Here is a 26669-nt window from a genome sequence, read left to right as displayed (position 1 = left end):
TTTTTTGAGTTAAACTTAGCTTTTATTTTCTTTTTCTTTTTAATCAATTAAATCAGTGCTCCTGGCCTTGATTCACAGTAAAAAAGAAAAAAAGAAAAAAAAAAGTACTTGGTTCAAACATTATTAGCAGCCCAAAGTTTGAAACCCTGGAAAGGCTCATTTATAAATGGAAGGGTTCATGGGATCCTATTAAGGCTATTATGGCAATAAATAATTTCCACAGCTGACAACATGAAATTATCTTCATATTTACAGATGAAATGGGCCTGATATGTCAGTGATGCAACATTTTTGATGCATCTGAATGAATGAATGCAAAATCAAGTTACAACTGAAAGTATTATTTTGAAAGATAATTTAATTGACAGCGCTTGAAATACCTTTGCATGTGTCATGAGTTACAAAACAAATGTCCTAAAATCAAACAGATAAAAATAAATAAAAATCTGTAGTTGTAAAATATTTATTTATTAATACACATGTAAAATCATCATCATTTGTGACATAGAAGACAATGAATTGCTCTCCTCTCTGAAGTAAAATGTACATTACTAAAAGTTATGTACAGTAGACATTTAAAAAATGATTATTTAAAAAAAAAAAAAAAAGAAGTCTATAGGGTGATGAAGTGTTCACTTGAAAGTGCACACTAGGAGAGGGAGCCATACCTGCGGTGTGCTCTACTAACCCTGGGAATGTGTGCACATCACATTTAGACATCCACCTGCGGATTATTAGTTGACTTTTGGCTAAAGTGCAGATTGTGCACTAGCAGCTTGTGATAATTTGCCACTTAATTCTGAAGAATGAGACTCACAATCTCAACATCATTTACATAGTGCCACATATTTAACATCGGTGCCCTCTGGTGGACAGCAGTAAAATCATTTTTAGTACCATGTACAGCACCAACACATGCAACTCAGTTAAAGCCAATGAAACAACCTTTTGGATGATTAGATTATTAATAAAGTTCCCATTTTCTCAAAGTGCCATTATATGCATGTTAAAAGTCAGTGTGGCAACTCCTGGGTTGTGTCAAAAACACATGTTAACGACAAACTTATTAAAGTCACATTTACAGGCTTTACTGGCAGAAGACCTCTAGTGTTCACCCATGTTGTTACTTTCTCACCAGTCTATAAATCAACTGTGCGTGCGAGACAATCTATCAGCACACATTATCATTACCGGATTTGCGGTCTCTTGACTGAACGGGTTTGGTTACTACCTCAGCAGGCCGATTCAACGTTTGTTGGCTGGCCACTTCTATTCCTGGCCTCTTTCTCTCTCCCCCTTTCTTTCTCTTTTTTAACTTGCTGCTTTTCAAGTTTTTCCTGAGCCTTCTTCATATCTTTTAGTCTCCTCTTAATGGTGGAACGATCTCTTTGGCTAGAAACACCAAGCTCCTGGAAGGCAACACATATTTCAGTGTAATATTATTTAAACCAATACTACAATCAAAAAAAAATTAATAATAATAATAATAATAATAATACACAGACCAACCTTAAGTTTACTGCTGTCCATGCATAAGAGATGTTGGCCATCCACACCTTTAGCCGTAAACTCAGCTATATACTGTTCCATGTTCATGCCCATCAACCAGTGGCAGACCTGCTGATTGGTCCACTCTGAAAGGGGGCGGTTCTGCCACATGTATTGCTTTGCAGCTGGAGCAGGGCCACCATCAAGAGTCTGAGAACAAGAGTATCCATATGCTGGTTATACTGAGGAGTCATTAGGTGCAAAAGACTACACTACACCAACCTGCCATGCAAAAAAAAAAAAACACCTAACCTATATACCTTCAGCATATTTCAAGCAAACTTCCTTTTAATTTTGTGTGCCTGAATTAAAAGTGCCTGTTAACAGATCAACAGAGATTCCTACCAGGGCAGACTTGTGAATCTGGAGCACACTTCTAAAATCAGGTCAGAAACAGTGGAAGACATCAAGAAGACCAAGATAGACTGAAGACTGAAGGCATATGTTCTGAAAAATGTTCTCACAGTTCTTTTTAATAAAACGAATGCATGTAGTGACCAGGGGCTGCCAAGCTCCACAATAAATTAACAAAAAGCACCTTTGATCAATCATAAAATCTTTTGGAATCCTCTGATGTTACATTTATGCATTTAGGGAACGCTTTTCTCCAAAGTGACTTGCAATAGTGGAACATCATAAATCCGTCAATATATCAGTCAATTGTTTAACTTTTATTTTTACTTATTTATATTTTTGGTCTTTTTTCTTTGATGTGACAATATAGGAAGAAAGGCAGAGGGAGAAAGGATAGAGGGGAACAAAAATAGGAAGAACCATAAGCCAGGACTCAAGTATTGGAGTACAACCCTCAAGAACATGACTAAATTTAAGACATTATTATTATTCATGTCAATGACACTAAAAAGCATTGGCTCTTCAGTGTTTTGTAGCCTGTGTGGGGAATTAACACCCACAGCCAGCAAAATTTTGCAACTTTTTGGACAGTGGCCGGTAATGTTGCCTCATCTACAAGGCCATTGTGGCAGGCAACCTGTAGGACATCTTTATGGCTTTGTTATGAAAATGATGACAAAAAAATAATAAAAAATTGTTCAGTTTTCATTTGCAATGTATTTAAGTTCATATATATATATAGTGAGTTTTATACATTTAAAAAAAAAAACAAAAAAAAAACAATTAAAACAATTTAAGGAGGTGATAAAATTGGGTATTCACCAGCCATTTCCCGTCGAGAAATTTGACGGAAAAGAGCAGTATAGTTATTTTTCAGGACATCTTCGTTTCCCTGAAGAAAGTAAGTCAAATGGATTTGGAACAACATGAGGGGGAATTAGTAATGACTGATTTTTAATTCCTTTAACATTGAGCTGCTGACACACCTAACACAACTTGTGAAATAATGTTACCTGTGGCAACATCTTACCAGCAGGGCGTAGAAAGACTGTTGCAATCATTAGGGCAATTCCACATACCGCAGGCGAAATCCTGTCATTTCAATTGGGAGTTTCGAGTGAGGACAAAAAAAGTTCCCAATGCAGATTCCACTCAAGTTCAAACAAATTCGCCGCATTGACCAACAGACTTCTTCATGACTTCTTTGTGAGCTGTGCTTCATGCATTGCTTGCTACACTTTTGACAATGGACATTTTTTGCCCTTAAATTTTCTGTGACATTTCACTAACATGACCATATCTTTAAAATACTAACTGTGCTATAAAAGTGAAACAGAAAGACATGCATGCTGAACTATCACCTCTCTTTCTCATGAGCATGATCTCATTCTTTCCATTCCTTCCTCACGACACACACATTCCACCGGTGATACATGCTCTCCTCTTCAAAACACCTCACAAACCAGAAGTTCACGTTCAGTGCTGATTAAATATATACGTGTTAGTGTGTGACGAATGCTAACCATTAACTACAGGATAGCTCATGCAGTGGTGACCCCACGGCCACTCACCTCGCAGGAGGAGAAGGTATGTGTGTGTGAACGCCCCAGGAGACAGGGCTCTTTCAATAACCCCGCCAACACAGAGCGAGGACTACCTGCGATTGAATCATCCGTCACAGATAAGGTCTATAACAAGTAGGACATGGGGACATACACACGTAAACACACACAAACAGACACAAATGATTTTCTCACAAACAGTTTTTACAGATATAGTATTTATAAAAAGGGAGTTTGGGATGAATTAGCATGCTCTTCTCAGTTTTAATAAAGATCAAGCTAGTGGCTTAAGGGTTACTAAATGTGTTATATCAATACAAATATATCTAACCAGTTCCTCAATGTTCAGACTAAAACAACTTTTTAAACAAGACAAAACAAGAGTTTCTGTGTAATTGGGTCAATGAAAAAAAGACTGTTCAAGATAAAGTGAAGAAAATGAAAAATATAGTTTACGTGCAGTTCATGAAACAAATGTATGTAAATTTAATGATATGAATGTTGTAACAATAAAAAAAGAGAACAAATATTTTACTTATACCCTGAACACATGTACACATCTTCATTTTCCAAAACGGTTTTAAAATAAAGGTAAAAAGTGATTTATAAAAGAATTACTGATATCAATGTAAATTCTATTTAATTAATTATTTATTTAATACATTTAATATTTTAATGAATTCAAATGAACAATTTCTGCTTTATGAGACCCCCCCACAAATACCAAAAATAATTAATTATAATTGAATTATATAAAATGAAAGAAAGAAAGAGTAACATTTATTTTACACATCTGTCCGTTACCAAACTCTGACCCTAATTAAACAGAAAGTACATGTTGTTAATTAATATTACTCTGTACTTTTTTGTATAATTACACCGTAACAAGGGCACTTTAAAATAAAGAGTAACTGAAAAAAAAAACAAAAAAAAAACGTGTCATTGAATCATGTCCATTATTTACTATATTCATCGCTTTGTTACTTTCTTCTCTTGAATGCTTGTTTGAAGTAAATCTGGAAAAAATGGGGCAGTGATATTACCTTCAGTGCCTTGGAAGCAGTACCAGTGGAGAACAGTTCCAGAAACCAAAACCAGTAGAAACACAAAACTATTTTGTATTACTTGTGAGAGCTAATGGAGCGCTATCGCACACTACAACTACTAGCATGCATGTGATAGTGAAAATAATGGATGACTAAAATTTTATTAAATACAGTTATAAGAAAACCACCAAGAACAATATTTCCCTACTAGGGGAGGGTACATTCTCAGATACAAACTACGTCACTGAACTAACACATACCATAGAAATGCTCCATTATGAAACAGGACTGAGCTCTATCAGGGTGGGCCAAAGGTTATATTACGTAAGAATGCCTTTACTACAATGATGCATTTCATCTTTAAACATAACCACACCAAAAATGAGACCACTAGGGTTAGTAGCAACTGCTATCAACTAAGCGTACTACTGTCCTCACACAACAGACACATGAACTGGGGAACTGAATGCATACTGTACCAAATCTAAGGAATGAAAGAGAAGAGATGGCCAGGAGAGGTTGGTCTGAGAGAAAGAAGAGATCGCGAAAAACACATTCTGCATAAACAAAATTGCATACAGCGGGGTCCTGCATGATTTGAGAATTCTTCAAGAGCATCTTTGTACTTCAATGGAAGCAAGAACATCTGACCTTTTGTACAAAGGAGCTGTAGTGATCTTTAATAATAATAAAGTTTCTTTGTTTTTAAGAAAATCCTAAAACTTTGTAAATGTCTTTTCAAAACCACAACGTACAGTACAGCCTTCAGAATATGCCCAATTACACAACTTCACTTCCTGTTAGGATCAAAGGCTGAATGTTATGGGATTGCTTAAATATTAACATTAAATGAATGCAACCAACCGCAAACTGAATTCCTTTTAAATGGGTATAACCTAATGGACCACCTTAAAATGAATGCTTTCAATTACTGAAGACACAACTTGTTAACTAATCTCTTCCTCTTACTCAAGACAGTTATGAAAAACACATCTTGAGGGTCTACACAAAAAACGTCTCATCATCTGGTCCCTACTCACCGTGTTTGTACGATCCTCCATGTATCCTTCTGAAGGAGTACGAGGAAGACTGCAGCTGGATGCAGAACGCTCTTTCTCTCGCTCTTTCTCTTTTCCCTTCTCTCTGTCCCCAAACCAGGAAAATGGCATACAGGAAGGGACGGAAGAGATGGAGCCAGAGGGGGAAACATTGCTGCTTGACTCATCCAGTAAGTCTCCTGATCCCCTGAGTTTAGACAACAGAAGCCATTCTAAGTAATCTACTGTATATCAGACGAGACCTACAGACTTGTAATGATTTTAAACTTAACTTCAGTACATGTTTTAGGCTAATATTAGGACATTTAATATTCAAACCTGCTCCCTACAGATCCCCTGAGTGTGATGCTCTCCCTTTTTTTGCCTTTGCCTCCAGACCTGCGGATACCACTACAGACCAACACAAAAGAAAGAGCACAAGTCAGAACTGTTAAATTCTTTTGTGTTTTACATGTACTTGATTGGTGAAAGAAATCTCTGAAATAAAAAATTACATTAAGAATTTATGCTAAATCATGCTTAATAATAAAAGCATGCACATTAAATGCCTCTGTCAAAAATGAATTTTAATGGAAGTTCACAATTATTTGTGTTTTATGTCACAATACCCTTGTGTCATTCCAAACTCCTATGTCTTTCTATATTTATTTTGTGAAACACAAAATATTTTGTGAAAAAAGTTACAGAGAAATTAATATAATATATATGATTCGATATATTCAAAGTCTCCTGAAGAGACATGGTCACTTTGTATAATGTGCAGATCAAAAAGCCTTTATTCACTCTCAAATCACATTAAAATCCTAAAAATACGGTAACACAAAGCTCAAATGTCAACATTAACGTCAATGCTCAAATGTCAACGTCATACCTCACTGGTTCTCGCACCTCTTGTTCTTAGAATATACCAGTCGAGTTGTATGGATTAAATTCTCAATACATTTTTGGGAGCCCTAAAGTTTTGGGTCCTATTGACTTTCATAAAAACTTTTTTCCAAAATTCTTCTTTAGTGTTCTGTAGACGGTGGAAAGCCATACCAATTTAAAACAACATAAGGGGGAAAACAAATCAGTGAAAGGAGGGACTTCTAGCTGTATGATTTCTCCTATTAATTTTCCTACAAGTGGCCCATCTATTCCCTGTTGTAATATCACCGATATTGGCACACAAGAGCAAGTTGCTTGCCAGGCCATACCTGAAATCTGGGAATCGTCTTTTGGACTTTTGTGTTGGTGAACCATCACTCTCTTCATCTGAAAAATGAAAGAACAATAAAAATCAAAAGCCTGAGCAGGTAAACCAGTGGTAGTAGGAGATATATAGAAAAAGTACTTTAAGAAAACATTGGAGAAGTTTTTTTTTATGTTTGTACCTCTGCTTGCTCTGCTCTTGCTGCGCTCCTTGCCTTTGCTCCTCCTGTTTCTCAGATTGAGAAATAGACTAGAGGAGGACTGTGAGGAGGATGGGGACTGAGGGGTAGAAGAGTCTTTAGGTGGAGACAGGCTAGCTTGTGTGCTGCTGCCTCCTTGGGGTGTTTGGCTCTGAATGAATACATCGCCTCCGCATGGTTCACCTGTTTGGTCATGACCAAACTGTATAGATGGAATGGGTATGGCTAGGCTCTCGAGGTAAGATCGCCTTCTTTCACTGTTTGTTCTTTCTTGATTGTTGTCTTGTATGCACACAGATTCCTATAAACGAGATAAAATTTACATTTGATTTAATTTGATAAACTTTGATTTGAAGAAATCAAATTGAAATTATTGCAAAATTGCAATAATTGAAAAGTGTATATTTGTAAATAACAGCATTAAATACTCAAAAGGCTCCTCCTTAAGAAGGACCTGGAAAATCTTGTTAAAAAAAAAGAAAAAAAAGAAGGACAGATCACACTGTTATTTTCCCAAAACAACACGTCTAATTCATCTACACTTTAAGAAATTGTGAGACTTTCTTTTAAATCCTACAGTAGAGGCTAGTTTAAAGGGATAGTTCACCCAAAAATGAAAATTAGCCCATGATTTACTCACCCTTAAGCCATCCTAGGTGTATGACATTCTTCTTTCAGACGAACACAATCGGAGTTATATTAAAAAATGTCCTGTCTCCTCCAAGCTTTATAATGGGAGTGAATGGCTAGTGAAAATTTGAAGCCCAAAAAAGTGCATCCATCCATTCTAAAAGTAATCCATATGGCTCCAGGGGGTTAATAAAGGCCTTCTGAAGTGAAGCCATGCATTTGTGTAAGGAAAATACCCATATTTAAAACTTTATAAACTATAATCACTAGCTTCCGACAGATGGCTGTACGCATCGATTTACGGTGGAAGAGCAAAACAAAACACTGGTCGCGAATTAGAAATTTTGAAGAGAAATGTCGAGGATTTCTATATAATAGAAGAGGAGCTTCAGTTTGTTGCACAGTCCTATTTGTTTAAACCGCAAAAGAGGTGTCTAAGCTTACGATACTCCTTCATCCTACGTCATACATGCGTCACGGGTTACTCTTGTGGCGCAAGTCGACTTGCGTAGTATGCATACGGCCGTCTGGTGGAAGCTAGTTATTTTTATCTTCAAATTTTCACCAGCCATTCACTCCCATTATAAAGCTTGGATTAGCAAGGACATTTTTTAATATAACTCTGATTGTATTTGTCTGAAAGAAGAATGTCATGTACACCTAGTATGGCTTAAGGGTGAGTAAACCATGGGCTAATTTTTATTTTTGGGTGAACCATCCCTTTAACCTTACAATTATGTGACCTGCAATGAAACTCTGTGAGGTATTTAAATGTTTGTGGTTCAACGTACCTGTGATTGGCTAGGTGCCTGTGAGCCTCTTGCTGACTCTCTGAGTTTATTTCGAGATGGCCGCTTGCGTTGGGATCCCTGTGCCAGCTTAGCTTTGGCTCTGTAGACACTACAGTCCAGACGAGCCGTCTGAGGAACATCTCCCCAGTCTGCATCTGAGGAACGACAGACACCAATATCTCAAAAACAGAAAAGACTACACTTTCAGGCTAGCCTGTTTAAATATTTTCAGAACAAAATAATAATTAATAAAGGTATTACAAGCCAAATAAACTAGAGTAACTAGAGCAAGATATAACTGTTTGTCCTTTATTTTGACCAGCTTTCCCAGAATAAATAATTGGACTTTTGTACCAGATTGAAGGTCGTCTGTAGACAGTCCGTTTCTTTCAGATGAACCGGAGGTCGGACTGCTAGGTTGACTCTCTCCTGCAGGGCTGTAAGACTCTTCGGGTTGGTTTGATCCAGTGCGGCCCTCCAGACAAGCTATCTGAGAAATGCAAAGAAGTATTACCTGCATATACACTCATAAGACTCTACCCTGTTCTCTTTTTTTCTTATAAATCACCAAATGCTTCATAAACTGATCATTAAATAAATGTGTATTCATAACTCTTAAGCATCAGGTAGAAAAGGCAAACATTTTCTGCTATGATTTTGCATGGACAACTAACATCTGTTTTAGCTTAATCATTATGTGTGATACCAACCGTAACCACCAGTGGCTAAGACCTGTTCACACCAAGACAAATGTTTGGTGCAAAATTACATACATATATATATATATATATATATATATATATATATATATATATATATATATATATATATATATATATATATACAGTGCAATGCATAAGTGAATACACCCATGCTAAAGTTGACTAAAAAGAGGAATAAAAAATCATATTTTGGAAATTGAACTTAATGCCTTAATTTAAAAAATTAGGAAAAATCCAACCTTTTAGGACACCAATTTTCTTTGTGAATGAATAATGTATCGTAAATAAATAAATGTTCTTCCTTAAAATACATGGTGCATAAGTGAGTACACCCCTATGTTAAATTCCCATAGAGGCAGGCAGATTTTTATTTTTAAGTATTTTTTTTTTTTTTTTTTTAGGATACTATGCATCCTGATAAAGTTCCCTTGGCCTTTGGAATTAAAATAGCCCCACATCATCACATAGCCTTCACCATACCTAGAGATTGGCATGGGGTACTTTCCATAAGATCATCTCTCAATGCAAATCAAACTAGCTTTTAGGCTAACTGAAATAAAATCATGCCAATCTCTAGGTTTGATTTTTTATTCCTCTTTTTAGTCAACTTTAGCATGGGTGTATTCACTTATGCATTGCACTGTATATATATATATATATATATATATATATATATATATATATATATATATATATATATGTGTGTGTGTGTGTGTGTGTGTGTGTGTGTGTGTGTGTGTGTGTGTGTGTGTGTGTGTGTGTTTGTGTTTGAACCGCCTTTAATGTGTGTTAAGGAGGTGTTATAATAATAAATAAAGCTGACCAACCAATAAGATTCACCCTTTTGATCATATGACCAGAGCTGCTGCTGTATTTTTGCAAAATGTGAGAGATAGTAGAGGAAGAATCCAGAATGTCTCTTCTGTACTCTTGTATTTGGTGTTGTTTGATAAACACCATAGTGCATACAGACAGAAATCTTAACTGCTGTTTATGATAACGTAAAATACTATTTGACTTATTTTCTTCTCCGTGAAAAGCAGGCGTCAGAAACGGAAAGTTGCATAGGGCTTTGTGTACTGGAGTATTTCTACTTTTCTAAATGAGCCACCTACTTTTTTTTCTCCATTCTGTCACCAGATGGAGTCTGGGTTCCTTGCCACTGTTGCCTCTGTCTTGCTTAGTTGGTGACATTTAATATTCAACAATATTATTGATTTGACTGCACAAAAACACTATTGGATGAGAACTGAACTGGGCAATGACATCACTGTTTCCTTTCGAGGGAACTCAAATTGCATAGATTACGACACTTTGGGGAACGCCCCCCAGCGTAGCGCCTCTGAAGCATGAATGAAACTAAGCCAATCTTGATTGGTGTTGCGTCATGACGTAACGTGTGACGGCATACACGGAAGCTACAAAGGGACGCCGGCACACAACAGCGTCAGCTTTCTATTCTTCAGCAAGCGCTCTCTGTCGTGTGTGTCTTATTTAATGTTGTCTGTCAGTCACAAGCACATATATATATCTGCTCGTCACATCACTGCCCTGGTTACATCACGGGTGGACACACACACCAATTGTGTGTGCACTGTTTGGGATTGAGCACGCGCAGGCAGCTCTCAAGGGGGCTGCTTGCGCAGATTGTGAAGCTTTACCGATCCGAGTGCTGTGCTCCCACCTGGCTATCTTTGATGATGGCCAGGCTCGCGAACCCCATTGAGGTGGCGCGGTGGCGCTCATCATGGGGCTCACAAATGGATCTGCCAGGAGTTCCTGAGACTGCTGAGGCACTTTCACAGGAATTCTCTGCCAGTTCCGATGTTCTCCCTCCTCGTGCGGAAGCCCGCACAGCGGCATCTTCCTCACGAGTGGAGAACCCGATGCTTGAACTGTCTGCTTCCGAGGAAGCGGACATGCTCAGCATCGAAGGCGAGGATTTTGGAGAAGATTCACCACTCCCTGTCCTCGCATATGAGGAGCTGGTGGAGGTTGTCTCTCGTGCCGTGGCCCGTTTAAATATTAGTTGGCCACTTGAAAGGCAGGAAGCGCAAAGCAAAAGCAAGTTGGACGAGCGCTTCCTGCAGCACAGAGAGCAGCCTCATCGCCGGGGTCTGCCATTTTTTGTGTAAAGTAAAAAAGTTGTGTAAATCGTGGAACACTCCATATACATCTCGCTTGTCCAACCCCCCTTTCCTTGACTATAGTTACAACACGGGGGCGAGAGATAATGGCTACAGGATGATGCCTCGGGTGGAAGAGCCATTGGCTAGCTATCTTTCACCCGACGCTGTGTCATCCCTGAAGACCCCGGTGCTGCCCACCAAACCCTGCCGTGATACATTTAATTTGGTGGGCAGGGCTTATACGGCGGGCGGGCTGGTGCCAGTCTGTACACTATGGCGGTGCTGCAGGCTTACCAGGCCGACCTTCTTAAAGGGGTCATATAATGCCATTTTTGTACAAGCTATGATTCTTTAGGGTCTAAATTAAAAGTTTGTAATATACTTTAATTAAAAATTCTCATTAGTATTGTAAGAAAACACTCATTTTACCTGGTCAAAAACAGCTCTGTTTTCAGCACGCCGTTTAAGTGCATGTGTCTTTAAATGATAATGAGCTTTGCTCACCCCGCCCCTCTGTTCTGTGGGGCATTTTGACACAATACATGTGGAGTGTTGCCTTGACAACAGTTGAGGGTATATTTTGAAGAATGGCAGCGGGAGTCTCTGAGGACACTGTGCAAGTCGGAAAACAGGACGTTTCTGAATGGTTGGTTAACGTAATGTCACTTTGATCTATCTTTGTATGTACTGGCAGGGTAGAGTAGTGAGATGATGTATACGTTAGTTCATTGACATATTGATGTTACAGCTAATGGTCATGAAAAACTTTTTTTCAGCAAATGTAGGCTTGTCCGTGATGCGTAACGTTATCTATGCAGTGTTAGGTACAACTGTCAGGGCTGAAGCACTAAAATTTTACTGATCTGTTTAAAAAATAACCAGTCTGTGAGACTGACAGTCATTAGGCACATAAACGACACATACTCAGACAGGAGCTAATACCTTTTTCAATGTTCTCGTTTATAAAGCAGTCTGGTGAAATGATTCGCGCAAACATGAAAGCATTGACGATGATCGTGGGGAATATTCCCTTCGAAAACAAAACTCAGCCAATGCGTCTTCAGCGGTTCGGATTTAGGAACATTAAAATGACTGCTGTGTTCGTTATTAAACCCAAGAACAGAACACCACAATCGCTTAGACGCCATTCTTCTCATAGACAGTGCTCCAGCGTATCAACAATGACGCGTGGACTATGATTGACAGCTCGCTCACGAGCGAGGGCGGGTCTGTGTTGAAACGCTGCTGTCAATCAACAATCGTGGGAGGGGCGTCCGACCGTGTGACATCACAAGGTCGAATGGCTTGATTTGACACAGGGGAAAACATAAGAAGTTTAAAAAAAAAACACTGGATGGATTTTTATAATTTTATGATGGTTGTGTACAGGCACTGCCAACATACATTTCAGTACAATCAACTTGTAAAAGTGCATGTACCATTATATGACCCCTTTAAGGATATTTATGAGGGCGAGGGACCAACACCTGAAGATATAGCTGAATTGCGTAAGGCTGCCGACATGTCTCTCTGTGTCACCAAAGAAACGGCCCATGCTATCGACCATTCTATGGCGGCTATGGTTGTCACAGAGAGACACCTCTGGCTGAATTTATCGGGCATCAAGGAGAAAGACAGGGTTTTCCTACTTGATGCCCCGATTTCGCCTTCTGGCCTGTTCGGCGACTCCGTTAAGGCCCCGAGGTGGTGGAGTCAATATGTCAGGTTCGAGCCAGTGGAAGTGGATCTGTTCGTGCCTCGAGAGACGACACACTGTCCACTGTGGTTCTCCCTCACACATCCAGCCCCACTGGGGTTGGATGCCATGGTGCAGACGTGAACGAGGCTGCGTCTGTATACATTTTCCCTGATCGCTCTGCTCCCAGGAGTTCTACAGAGGGTGTGTCACGACGGGGTCAGTCTACTGTTAATAGCCCAGTTGTGGCCGGCCCGAGTATGGTTCTCAGACATAATATCGCTCCTGGACGGCCCTCCATGGGAGATTCCCATCAGGAGGGACCTGTTGACGCAGGGAGAGGGCTCAATATTTCACCCTCGGCCAGAGCTATGGTAACTGTGGGTCTGGCCCCTGAGGGGGCACAGTACCGAGAGGCTGGCCTGTCAGCAGGAGTAGTAGAGACCATACTCAGTGCTGGAGTTCCTCCAAGATCGCTTCTCGGCTGGTCTTACCCCGTCCACACTCAAGGTGTACGTGGCTGCCAGTGCAGCTTTCCACGCTCCTCTGGGTGATGGGCCTCTGGGGAGACATCAGCTAGTCGTACATTTCCTCCGTGGGGCTTGGAGGATGAGACCTGCGGCTCATATCAGGATTCCCACATGGGACCTGGCAGTGGTTCTCGAAGGGCTGGTCGAGGCCCCCTTCGAACCTCTGGAGTCAGCTGAGGCCGAGAACCTTTCCCTCAAGGAAGCTTTTTTACTAGCCATTACTTCTCTGAGGAGAGTAGGAGACCTTTAGGCACTCTCAATATCTCATGGGTGATCGACATTAAGGCTATTGTGCATCCCAGGCCAGGCTGTGTGCCTAAAGTGCCTTCTAATGTGGCACGGCCTACGGTTCTGCAGGCTTTTCATTCTCTACTTCGCGTGACGGCGGATGAAGAGAGACTTGTCAGAGCTCTCAAGATTTATATTCAGAGGTCCTCTTCATGGCAGAAGACAGACCAGCTGCTAGTGTGTTTCGGGTCACCCAAGAAGGGGCTTCCCGCATCTAAACAGACCATCAGCAACTGGATCGTTCAGGCTATATCTATGGCTTATCAGGTGCGCAGTTTGCCCACCTTTGGCCGTGAGGGCTCATTCAACCAGAGGCATGGCGTCCTCTAGAGACATCCTTTCAGGGGTCCCGATCCAAGAAGTGTGCGATGCAGCTGGATGGGCCACCCCTCACACTTTTATTAGATTTTACAGTCTGGACATTCCTTCTATAGCTGGCACTCTAGTGCTCTTGTCCTAAGTGTGCCTGTGCGCAGCTTCACACTGGGACAGGCAGGGATCGTTGTGGCATAGTGGGTACTCGTTCCCCAAAGTGTCGTAATAGACGCAGTTCGAGTTCCCTCAAAAGGGAACGTCTCGGGTTCTGACTGTAACCCATGTTCCCTGAGAAGGGAACGAGACACTGCATCCCTCCGCCATGCCTTCCCTTGCCTGGGAGCGACTTGCTTCATCATAGAAGCTGACACTGTTGTGTGCCGGCGTCCCTTTGTAGCTTCCGTGTATGCCGTCACACGTTACGTCATGATGCAAAACCAATCAAGATTGGCTTAGTTTCACTCATGCTTCAGAGGCATAGCGCTGGGGAGTGTTCTCCAAAGTGTCGTAACCGACACAGTGTCTCGTTCCCTTCTTAGGGAACATGGGTTACAGTCGTAACTCGAGACATTTTCTGCAGAGCTGCTTTATAGCTGAATTGAACTAATTTAATAATTGATAATCTTTACCTGTTTAATGAATGATCAGGTCTGTTTAAAATTATCTTGATGATCTAGATGAACATTTAGAACTGCTTTACAGTCAAATTGAACTATATTAGCATCATTGATTATTTTTTTCCTGATGATCACTGTAAAGCTGCTTTGAAACAATCTGTATTGTATAGAGTGCTATAAAAATAAAGGTGACGACGCAAGTATAACACATTCAATCATATACCCAGTGAAAACTCACAATGATATTAATGTTTGTGGCCTCACAATGTTCAAAAGAAGAGAAATGAACATGAACATGAACATGAACAGGATGTAGTTTTACCTTGTGCTGTAATTGCCTCACACTGCTCTTGTATTCTCCCTCCCTTTGCTCCAGTTTTCTCTTCAGTTCTGCCTCTTTCCTTGCACATTCAGACTCTCTACAGGTCAAGAAGAGCCCCACCATTAACAAAGCATGACAAAATGCATTTCTGCTTAAGATTCTTGTCTCATCTATTGCTGTTTGGAGCATACTAATTTCCAATAATTCAGCTTGATTCATATTTCCGCAAATCAGTACATTTCTGAGAATGCCACACCAACACTTCCCAGAATGATTCTGCTATGACAACACATTACATGCTCAAACACACCTCTGTTGGTGCTCCTGTAGAAGTGTGAGGGTCTTATTGTATTTGAGTTGCAGGGAATCATGTTGACTCTGGGCTTCATTCAAACGCTGGTTGATGGTTTTGCAGAGGGCCTGAGCATCAAGCCAGTGTTTTTCCAACTTTTCAATGCGCTCTCTGCTCTCTTCAACACTCCTTTCAAGAGCTGCACCTCGAGTCTCCCAAGACTTACGTTCTGCTTCACTCACTTGCAGCTATGAAATAACATACACATAAAGAGTTAAACAGCTCTCCAGGTCCAGAAGTTATTAAATAAATAAAAAATAGCATTTTTAATCCTACCTTCTCTCTCAGCTGACTGAGTTCTGTGACTGTGATACTGTGTTTTATCTGCAGCTATAAAAATAGAATTCAAGTGAGACTGAAGAGTGAGCACTTAACAATGATGAATAAGGTGTATGTAAATAGATGCAAATTGATATTATACCTCTTTGAATTTTTGTTCTAGCTCAGTAGGATCGATATCTTCAGGTAGATCAATGCCTTGGCTCCTCAGTTGTGAAAACACTTCCTGTGCCAAGTCATTGGACGCATCCTCCGTCCCCTGCTCCTTTTCAGTCTCTTTCTGTTTATCCTGTATCAATCATAATATGGGCCCAACAATGACTTAGTGACTCATTTATTCATGACAACAAGCTTATCTTTATATGTTCAGTTCACAGACCTGTTGCACAACACTCTTTTCAGCTAGTGGCACAATTTCCTGTTGATCCTGATATTGGTCATGGATTTGAGAAATTTGGTTTTCATCCTGTAGCTGATGGTTCTGGGCTTCGTAATGGTCTTCATCTTTTGGCTCATTGTTTTCAGGGCTTGCCTCGTGTTGTAAAGTCTCGCTGATCAGACGGGCCACCTCGCTCTCCACTCCTGGTTTTTCCCGGCCAATGAGAAACCTGCATTGGAGGACGTAACATTCCTTCATGAGGTTCTGGGACTATGAACCTTTCGGTATTTTACTGACTATGCGATTAGATTTGGCCTGGTGAATCATTACTCGACACTTCCTCCTTAATAGGTAATACATGTTCATTGTCCATAACGTACAGTAAAGGTAGTACAGGGGAAATCTCTAGAAAGCAACCTGGAGTGAGTTGCACAATAGTGTGAGATCACAGCTAATTTCTGGTGGGGCTTGAAAGCTACATTGTCACTGGTCCTGAACTTTAGCTACAGTTCCACACAACTCAATTTAACTTTAGTTTGGTGTGTCAGTACTTACTTGACCAGACCTTTGGTATTCTTCAAAGTGGTGGCAGCAAAGATTTGAGTGACACCAACCAGACTGATTCCATCTACCTCCACAATCTGATCATTTACCCAAATTCTGTTAAGAAAAAAACACCAAAGCTCATTTGGATACAGAAATCACCAGAATCTGTTTGATTATTCACACTGTTCACTACCACACAGATAAGGTTTACTGCTGAATATCATAAGTGAAATATGACGAGTTCTTACCGTCCATCCCGGTGAGCTGCACCTCCCTCTGTGATGGTTTTCACAAAAATGCCCAGCTTCTCTAGTCCTTGATCTGCCCCAACCCCCATCCCAATAATACTGATTCCTAGGCCATCATTACCTACACACACAAAAAAGGCAGCTCAAAATACAGTACTCATGCAAGTTTTGACAGTAAATTCAGGAACACATTTTTGGATAAAAGTGTAAATGAAACCTTTTTGAATGTCTATAGGTAAAACATCCATCTTTTCAACCCTCTTTTCCAGCTCGTATTCAGCAGATGCAGACACAGGGTCCACATCATCATTACTGCGATCATAATCTTCATTAGAGAAGGTAAAGTACACCTGCGAAAGAGCAAAAACAATTAAATACTACACCTATGCACACCCACATCTGATTGAATACATGAATCAGTGATTTATTGATTTCACAATTTAGGTTGATGTAACACTATGTTCTGATAAGAAAAAGTCCATAATAATTTGATAATTTGTGAAAAAAATAGTCATTCATAAATCTTCCTGTTTATGACTGCCCACTTTTACATGTTAATGCTGCCTTTACATGCTATCGTGATTATGAGCTTGCCGCGTTTAAGTGCTTTGTTGTCGGAAAGAGCAGGAATCATAGAGGGCACCAGGTATATTCTTGCTTAATTATTGAGGAAATCTTTTTAAATTAAATTAACTGTCCCATTTGTTGACAACCATAAATTGCTATATGGCCTAGGCCCTAGATATTCAGCTTGCTGACAATTCTGGAATTTTGGTCAATACAAGCTATTTGTGCTGTGTATAAAACATACAATATGCTTCAAAAGGTTATGAAAATATGCACTACTTTAACAGCAACACAAGGCGATGTAGCTGTTGTGGTTTAAAGTTTATGGCGTGCCCAACTCACAAACTCAAAATGATCTCTGAGTTTCCTAGAAGCAAATACGACTTGAGAGGGCATTCATGTCTAATTTCCTACTAGGAAACTCATATTTACGCTAATTCCGATAGCATGTGAAGGTAGCATAATTTAGCAATTTGGTCCATACTTATGAATACGGAATGAGGCATTCACAAGCTTCAAAACATACATCAAAAAACACCACAAAAGTTGTCCATATGACTCCCGCTCTATGTGCCAAGTCTTCAAAAGAGATGCAAGTACTTTGTGTGAGGAACAGACTGAAATTCAAGCCATTACTCACTGATTATCTTTCTCTTCAGTGAGCTGTTAACAGCTATGACTGGAAAACCATTCATTGAGCTGAACTCAAGAACTGAGTCTATCTGATCTGTGAACAAATCATTCAGATCAGTTTCGTGAACTTGACCAAACATTTCTTTGAAAAGATCTGATTTAAGAGTGTTTAGTCCACAAATCAGACATCACTATTTCTCTCATAAACTCTTGTGATCACGGCAAGAAGAATTAGGGAGGATATCAAGATTTTCAGTTAATAATGATTTAAATGATGTGCTGTTCCACACATAAAGCAACAACAGTTAGAATACAGTGCAACAGCCATGTGGATGACTTTTATTATATTTTGCATGCCTTTTGATGCTAAGGCTAGGGCTGTGTGATATGGACAAAAAAATACTATCACAATTTTATAAATCAATATTGCAATTTCCATTTTCATCACGATTTTGAAACATTATTTCATTACACCAGTGTTTCCCAACCTTTTTTTTTTTTTTTTTGCCACGGCACACCACTATATAAAAATAAAACATACTTGCATTAACATGCATTGCTTTAAATCATAGTTTAAAACTAGATGTTATATTAAAGTAGTACTCACATTTAATGTGAAACTTGAGCTTAAGTCAGGTAGGAACACAATAAAGTCATATACTGTAGGTAGCTATGATGTTGTTGGTGATGATAAAACAACAAATTTACATATCGTCCTTGTCGGGCGGAAACCTCACATCTTTAAAAAAATTAAACACTGTGTCGTCGAAATTGGTATTGTGGTTCCCTTTCGAGACGTTCTCTCGACATTGTGTAGTAGCTTACGCTTTGATTTTATAAATCAAAAATTATGATTTTTGGCCCGACAGAGATGATATATTCTTATTCATAGCATTTATTTTTACTTATTTTTTGGAATTTTATAATTTTCCACGGCACACCTGACACTGCACAGTGGTTCGGACACACAGCCTTACAGACATAATTGTCTGTATAATTGATTTGGAAGCCGGCTTTATTGACAATATTTGCGGGAACTTCTTTGCTACATACTGGGGATGCTACACATGCTATACTGCATGAGGAAATGTTTCACTTTGCGCAAAATTCCTGATTGGACAGATTCCTACTGAGATCTGACTGCATTCTACCTGCAGTATTTCACTGTACAAAGGCAAATGTGACCACACCTTTATGAAGGCACTATAGCTGAATGACATGTCCACAGAACTTTAGTGGTTAGTTTAGGCTGACATATAGACAGTTAAAAAGCAGGTCAGTCAATGGTATGGATTTCTAATACTGGCACCAGACTTAGACTGCGTACAGCAGCAGAATTAAACAGAAGGAAAACACTGCCTCTGAATCAATTATACACTGCAAAGTAACAGTATTCCCTCTCCATTTTTCTTTCTTGTACCATTTCACTTTTGCTTCCACCACCCTTCCTTTCCTCAATCTTTCTTTCTATACCACATTCCCATTCTTCCCTTTCTTTCATTTATTTTCTCTACTTTCTTTTGTCTAGTGTCTCTAGTTGTCATGGAGTAAGCGTGCACCTCTGAACAATGTCCTTTTCTTCCCCAACTTGCTCAAGCACAGTGTCTCTTTCTATCTCCCTCCCTCCCTCTCTCACTCCTTTAAGCTGTGGCTTTTTAGCAAGAACACAGGACTATTTCTTACTGGGACTGAGAGAGACTGTCAGGGAACTATGACTTACAATAAGGAAGAAACGACAGATGTCACAGCATTCAGGTTGAGCATCAAAACTGAAAGCCAGAGTTGGAATGACATAAAAGCAGTATGATCAAGAAATATTATCAGAACTCTTACAGAATAAAACTGTTCTAATTAGGAAACTGATCCATTGGCAGCGTTAAAAATGGTTGTTAACAAGTTGGTGTGCAATAAAAACAAGTCAGCAAAATATAATTGAGTTTTGGTGACTAATTGACTTCCATTGTATGGACAACAAAACAAAACACAGACACACACACAAAATGATGAGACATTTCTCAAAATTAATCTTTTATGTTCCAAAGGAAAAAGGAAAAAAACATACAGCTTTTAAACGTAGTAAATGATTAAAGAATTTTCTTTTTGGGGTGAAAAAGAATCATTTTTGGTCATCAAGCATTTTTGGGTTAAAGATGGATTGTGAAGACAACACATTTTGTCTAGAACAGCTGGGATCAAACCATGAGTTTATGAGCTAATATTCAAAGCCCATTGTCTCATCAAAGTCCAAAAGATGTCCAACACAAACATCTGTTGAAAGGAAATCCTCATTCGCAACCTATATGAGACAGGCAACTCACTTCCTGCGGATCCTATATATATGGGAAACAGGATGAGTAAACACAAGAGGTCCACAAATAAAGAAACAGGCTCATCCTGAGGGTGAAGGGGGGAAAAAATGTTGGAACACTATGATATGTACACATAGGGAGACCTGTGCTTCCTGATTTAGAGAGAAAACACATCATAGTGCAAGACAAATGTTTAGTTACCAACTGCTGCTCATCCCACTTCTATAAATACACTGACAGCGAATTGACACTGACCTAATCCACATGCTCAAAGAGGGCACACCAAGGAGGAAGGGATGTCGGACGTGACGTATTGAACATTCAGCTATGGTAATCTGAAATGTTACTGACTTGGTATGTTCTGACTCAGACAATAAATCCATGGCATCTTCAGTCTTTGAGGCTCTGAAGAAATACATGACCTGGTTTCCAAACTTAAGAGATGTTTTAAGAGTGCTGAGAACAACTGCAGTCCACAGGGAATGAAACACACATACAGCCAATAGTTACTGACTGGTCTTTTGGGCAAAACAGTGGACTTTTGCCACCTACTGCACTGTAACACACTTAATTTGTCTTTCTTTCATTTGTTCTCACAAATGAACAGAATACTCTGAATAAAATGCAAAGGCATGAGCTTCCACAGAACAGCAGTTACACAGGCACACACATAATACTTGTCCATCCCTATACAGGACCCTTTTGAAGCATTCCACTTTCCCAAAGTCAGACATATGAATGACAGCACAATGCATTTTCTGTTTTATGCAACCCAGTGCCTGGTCTCAGACAGATGAAGATCAAAGAGTTGTGTGTTTTGCTTTGATCAGTTATATGACTAAAATATTAAAATCTGTACTTACTAGCACAAGTCTCCTGTGGCCAGAAAAGACATAGGCTATAGACCAACAAACTTTATACGATTTGTATTTATGTGCTGTTTAGGGCAGGTTTATCTTAAATAGTGTACACAATACAATGGGAAAAAAGTTAACACTAATTAATCAAATAATTAAATAATCAAATTTGCATAGCATTGTCAAAGTAGTTAGAAGAACACAGAATAAATTAGTAGAAACCTATGCAGACTTTGTGTTAAAAATTAACACATAAATTAGTAGAAATCTATGTAGACTTTGTGTTAAAAATTAACTCAAATAAATTAGTAGAAACCTATGTAGACTTTGTGTTAAAAATTAACACAAATAAATCAGACATGATTCACAAGCATAGTTCTGACAAACAAAAGATGCACAATAAAGTTATCAAAATCAAGTGATTTAAAAAATATAACTGCCAATGGGATAGGAAAAATAAACCTGTTTTCTTACCCTATGATATTTTTTTCTCGTTTAGAGCATAAACTTAATTTTGATACATTTCTCAGAAAAGACAACATCTCTTGATTTAAGAATGTTAAGACAAAGACCAAATACACAGAGAGATTAATTTATCTACTCACTGATCAACATATACCTTCTTAACTACTTTTTTTAAATATATATATATATACCAGTTGGACTGTTGAAAATGGTGTCGAAACCAGCCAATCAGACTGGAGCTGTCAATTTTTGGTTAGTGTCTGTTTTTGAATCTGATTATGTGAATGTGCATTCTGATGCTGACCTCAATATTAAGCTACAATCACTTGTATGCTAACAGATTAAATTCACTCACCAGTCAGTCTTTATGAACAGCTTTAGTGAGGAAACATATGTTGTGATCCCTTTACAGTAAATGGTCTGTTTTGGAGAATCGTGTTTGTCTGTTACATGACGATTCGTATTTGAGTCATATCAACTGAGGCCAGGGGTAAAGCCTCTAAGATATGGAATTAAATCCTTACACATTTCTCTGTTAAAACAAAGTCTGTCAGTACACGAGAGACATAGGATATTACATGCCTGAACTGATGCAAGCTCAGGCATGACCTCTGTTGAGAGCTGTTATCTTAAATGTTCCAGGTAGATCATATTTTACACTGATCCAGAACCACTGGTGAAGCCACAATTAAGAATAATTTCTTAATTGTCTCAGACAGGTAAGCTATATTCCTTGTGCTAAAAAATAAAGTTTTTCTGTATTTTGAGGCAAAACAAATAAAAGACGTGGGTGCCAAATACCTTCAAACAAGTAGGATCTTGTCATATAAACCTTGAATAATAGCTGCAATAGTACCACCATAAGAATGCTTCATAAAATTAAGAGTTAAGGTGGTGACCGAATTGAGCCACGGGCATCTGGTAAATGTGCAAACAGATTTGGGTCACTGCCGGCAGGCTAATTCCTTCAAGCTCTAACGAAAACCTTCTAAACCAAACCAACAGAAAAAAATGCTAAAGCTGAATAAAAAATAATTTGAAGTACTTTAAACTCTTTAATTGATAGGTTTCTACCAAATAGTAAGTTGAGACATACTGTACCTTGATTGGTGCTGTAGAGAACTTGATCTTTCTCTTTGGACTGAGGTCTTCCTCATCAGAGAGCCCTGGAAGTTCCTCAAATTCCTGGGATTCCTCCTTCACTTGACATTCCAAATCAGTCCTGTTGTCCTTGTCATCCACAAAGGCTGCATTCTCAATACCACAAATTAAAGATCTTTTGCCCATCAAGCATTGATCATCTTGCTGTTGCCTCTCTTTTCCTGATAAGACGTCATATTCCATGTCTTGTTCATCATCGTCCTCCTCTATAGCTTCAACAGTTTCTACTCCCTCATCGTCTCCTTTCCTCTGTTCATCCTGCTGTTCCTTATCTTCAACATCAATAGCTTTCTGCTCACTTTCCTTCATAACAGTCTCCAGTACGGGCTCCTCTTCAGTTCGGCGTGTCTTTAATTCTACTTCCTTGTTGTCTTTTTCCTCCTCCTCCTCCTCCTCCTCCTCATCTTCTTTTTCCATTATGTTCTCCTCAAGAAACTTTCCCTCCCCTCTATGGTCTTCCTTTCTTCCAGTCTGTACAGATTCCTCACCCGCCCTCCATCCCTCCTCATGTTCCTTAACGCTCTGTTTTGATTCCTTCACAAGGAATGTTAATTGTAGCGCCTCGTTGTCGGTCAACACCCTCTCAGAATTGTGATTTGGGGATTGGTTCTCCTTTCCAGCCTCTTCAAAAACATCATCCTCAACATGTTCCTCCTCATTGCCTTCACTCTCGGATGATTCAGTCTTCACCACTACCAGCTCAGCTCTGACTGTGGACAAACCAGAAACCTTCTCAGAGTTATTGCCTTCAACTTGCTGTTGTTGATGTGCAGGATCCTCTGCTACAGATCCATGACTAGTGGTACTCCTTGTAGACGAGTGATGGATCTTTTCGCTTGTATCCAGAAGAGTGGGATCTGAGGAGACGCTATCTTCTGAAGACTCATTAAGATGTTCTTTTGCTGTGGAACTAGTATTATGTAATGTCTTCTCCGTACAGACTCCATTTAAAGGGGTACTGTGTGAATCTGAACCATTTAACTTGGGCAAACATGTTTCAGTTGGAGAATCAGTCCATAGTGAATAAGAGGTTGGGGAACTACAGCTGTCTGGTGATGAAGGGGGATCAGAATGGTCACTAGCAGCAGAGGGTGACTGGGAATGGCTTATGGGACTGTGGGATTCAGTTGAGGGAGCTGCTGACAGTGACTCACTATCACTGTCCAACATAAAACTCTCCAGACGTCTGGATATTGGTCCGGCATTCATGGACACACTCAGCTTATGTGATGGTGTCTCACTTTCGCTTCTCCCTTTTTCCTCATACTCCCTTTCTTTTGCCTGTCCCTCTAGCTCTTTAGGTTTGTCCTTTCTCTCTCCAGTAACTGACACTTTCCTGTCTTGTCTCTCAAATGGTTGGGACCAGATAACTTTAACAGAGGCAGATCTCTCCGTTGGAGACTGCTCTTTAAGGCCACTCTCAAACAGCTTTCTGGTCATTGAGAACTTCTCAGCCATTGCTGCCTTGTCAATGGAAACATCCTCTGTTTTTCGTGCCTCAAAGAAGGCTGAATCTAGACTGGAAACGCTACTCAGGCTGGATCTGTAAGGGGTGGAATCCAGTGGAAATTTGGGTGATGTAGGTTTGGTGAAATTGGGACTGTCTTGATTCTGTTTTTCATCCATTTGCAAGAACATATTTTTTATTTTGCTCACTTTGTCGCCCGACGGTCTGCCACGGGTCTCATTGCCTCCACAAGAGAAGGGAGAAGTCGAGCTGATTGATGCGCTCCCATCAAATGAGCATTTGATGGAATGGAAGTCTGACTTATAGGCGTTCCTGTGAGGAGATGCACTTCTCAGTGCCCGTTCACTTTTGTTTTCACTTTTAATCATGATCACAGATAAAAAGAACAGATTTGAAGATTTCAGTACGTAAAATAGATAAAACTGGGACTAAAAAAACAGTGTATATCCAGGTGCATAGTACGTCCTCATTCACACTGGCTGAGATTGCAGACACAGATGTTGCCGAGTGACTGACACAGTGTCAATCGCTCTTACCTACAGCAGAGAGAAATCAAGAAACCTGTCAGTCTGTATTTTAAATCAACTAATTATCTCTCTTCTCAACACATTTACCCAAATATGTATTTTATACACTATTTATATCAGTGTTTTGTGTAAATGCATGATTCAGTATTAACACCCTCTCAAATGCTTTCATGTTGCACTGTAAATATTTTGTTAAATTTAGCCTACTGTAAGAAAAGGTTGCAAGAAACTGTATAAGAGTAATATATCTATATCTAAATGATCGAATAAAATATTTTGATATTGTAAAATGTACTGAAACTAGCACAGATGGCGATGGAAGGCCTCTGCGATTTTGGCCATTATTAACATGACAGAGGACACTGATATCCACAAAAACACCATCAGGGTAAGACACTAAACTGCTTTTAACATTAGGTAAATAACATGAAATCTAACATAAAAACTAGCCTACATAATTGATAACACAATAAGAAACAACATAAATAAACAAATGTAGTAGGTTAGCCTAATGGTTCATGTAAGGAATTCTGAGAAGTTACCAAGGCTATTCATACTTTTTAACAAAAACAGCTTAAATATTTGTCCGTAAATTGTTCATACTGTTCATTCACAGAAAAAAAATACATATTAAATTAATACAAAACATTATTTTAAGCTTACCGTTAACCAATTGACATGTTTCTCTTTTTACATTCTTAAAATGTTGAATTCTTTTTTTGTATAACAGGTAGCAGGTGTCCAAATCAGAGTCTCCCTCTTTTTTGACAGTCGATCTGTTCCCATTGACTGCTGTAACCGACTACAGTTCTAATGAAGCTTGACAAGTTTAAGTTTCTGTAGGCTAAGTAACTTAAGGAAGTTTATCTCTACATTTTGAAAAACATAGCCTACCGGATAAACGAGTCTAAACCTACCTGAGCTTCATTCATTCCGACTTGAGGAAGAACTGAGAAACCACAACCAAAGCCCAAACAATCACAAACTTGTTAGACGTCGTCATTCTTTTCTTCGAAGTCTACATGTCTTTCTCCGTGTATGTAACCAGCTCAACAAACCTTATCCCCACATGCGCGCCCCCTCCTTCAGCGTCATACCCGCTGCTTCTTTCCGGAGCTCGCGAGTCAGGCAAGCACGCGCACGGAGTGGTAGAGAAAAAAAAAGTACTTGGAAAACCGTGGGAAAGTCAGTAATCTCATCCATAAAGTAACAGCTAAATCCAGATAAGGACTAGGGGCTAATGTAGCCTATTATAGACAATGCATATTTAAAAAAAAAAAAAATGGCAACAAAAAAATACATTTGGTAAATTGTATAGGAACCGTTCTTCGAAATGTATTAAAGATAGGCCTACACTGATTTTAAAACGACACCCAAACCCTCCCTGAGTGAAGAATAAAATAATAATAATAATAATAATAATAATAATAGTGTGAAGGTAAAATCACACTATTAGCTCTTTTAATACATAGGCCTATATAAAAAAATAAAATAAAAATAAAATCCCTTTCCAAAACTAAGAAATACACCTATGGGATCTCAAATCATCAAACTGGTTCCAGTGCACCAGCATTTTTTAGGGACATAGCAGCCATATCTGAGTTTAATCTCGCTGACAATTACAAGTAGGTCACCATCTTAGTGCTTCTGAGATGAGATGAGTGGAGCAGAGGACAAAGGAAAAGAAAAGGAGCTGAAAAGGAGGAGTGAAGGATTGAAACAGCATTGCAGATAAATGTCATTAACACAAACAAATCTGAGCATAATGCAAAAGAAAAGAGAACCAGGCAAAAACACTGTTCACTAGACACTGTAAACTGCCAATAAAATGACGTGAAGATTTATGATAAGCCATTTTGCTAGACATTTTGTCTCCTTC

General features: G+C 39.2%; 1 protein-coding gene across 3 annotated transcripts; it reads right to left on the bottom strand.

The window, feature by feature from the left end:
- Nucleotides 1-340: 340 nt before the first annotated feature.
- Nucleotides 341-25897, bottom strand: ppp1r9alb (protein phosphatase 1 regulatory subunit 9A-like B). 3 transcript variants are annotated; one of them, XM_084101167.1, is made up of 20 exons: nt 25708-25897; nt 22736-24799; nt 17021-17153; nt 16804-16924; nt 16565-16669; nt 16010-16238; nt 15773-15919; nt 15628-15681; nt 15310-15539; nt 15000-15096; nt 8735-8870; nt 8381-8535; nt 6942-7260; nt 6765-6822; nt 5887-5958; nt 5551-5755; nt 4990-5034; nt 3474-3590; nt 1510-1698; nt 341-1409 (listed from the first exon to the last, which is right to left on the bottom strand). In XM_084101167.1, the coding sequence occupies exons 2-20, from the start codon at nt 24629-24631 to the stop codon at nt 1233-1235; spliced, it is 4485 nt and encodes a 1494-aa protein (XP_083957293.1). In that variant the 5' UTR covers nt 24632-24799; nt 25708-25897; the 3' UTR covers nt 341-1232. The 3 variants fall into 3 exon arrangements, with proteins under 3 accessions (XP_083957293.1, XP_083957295.1, XP_083957294.1); XM_084101169.1 differs by lacking the exon at nt 3474-3590; XM_084101168.1 differs by lacking the exons at nt 3474-3590; nt 4990-5034.
- Nucleotides 25898-26669: the final 772 nt, after the last annotated feature.

Source organism: Abramis brama (genome assembly GCF_963993115.1).
Source record: "Abramis brama genome assembly, chromosome: 2".
Classification (NCBI taxonomy): Eukaryota; Metazoa; Chordata; class Actinopteri; order Cypriniformes; family Leuciscidae; genus Abramis; species Abramis brama.
The sequence above is the reverse complement of the archived record's forward strand: the minus strand, read 5'-3'. Positions and strand labels throughout refer to the sequence as shown.

Coding starts and splice junctions, on each gene's coding strand:
- ppp1r9alb (XM_084101167.1), bottom strand. CDS start 24,631: ATGATTAAAAGTGAAAACAAAAGTGAACGGGCACTGAGAAGTGCATCT. Junction 5,959..6,764: donor AGACGATTCCCAGATTTCAG/GTATGGCCTGGC, acceptor GTTGGTCTGTAG/TGGTATCCGCAGGTCTGGAG. Junction 5,756..5,886: donor AGGGGATCTGTAGGGAGCAG/GTTTGAATATTA, acceptor GTCTAAACTCAG/GGGATCAGGAGACTTACTGG.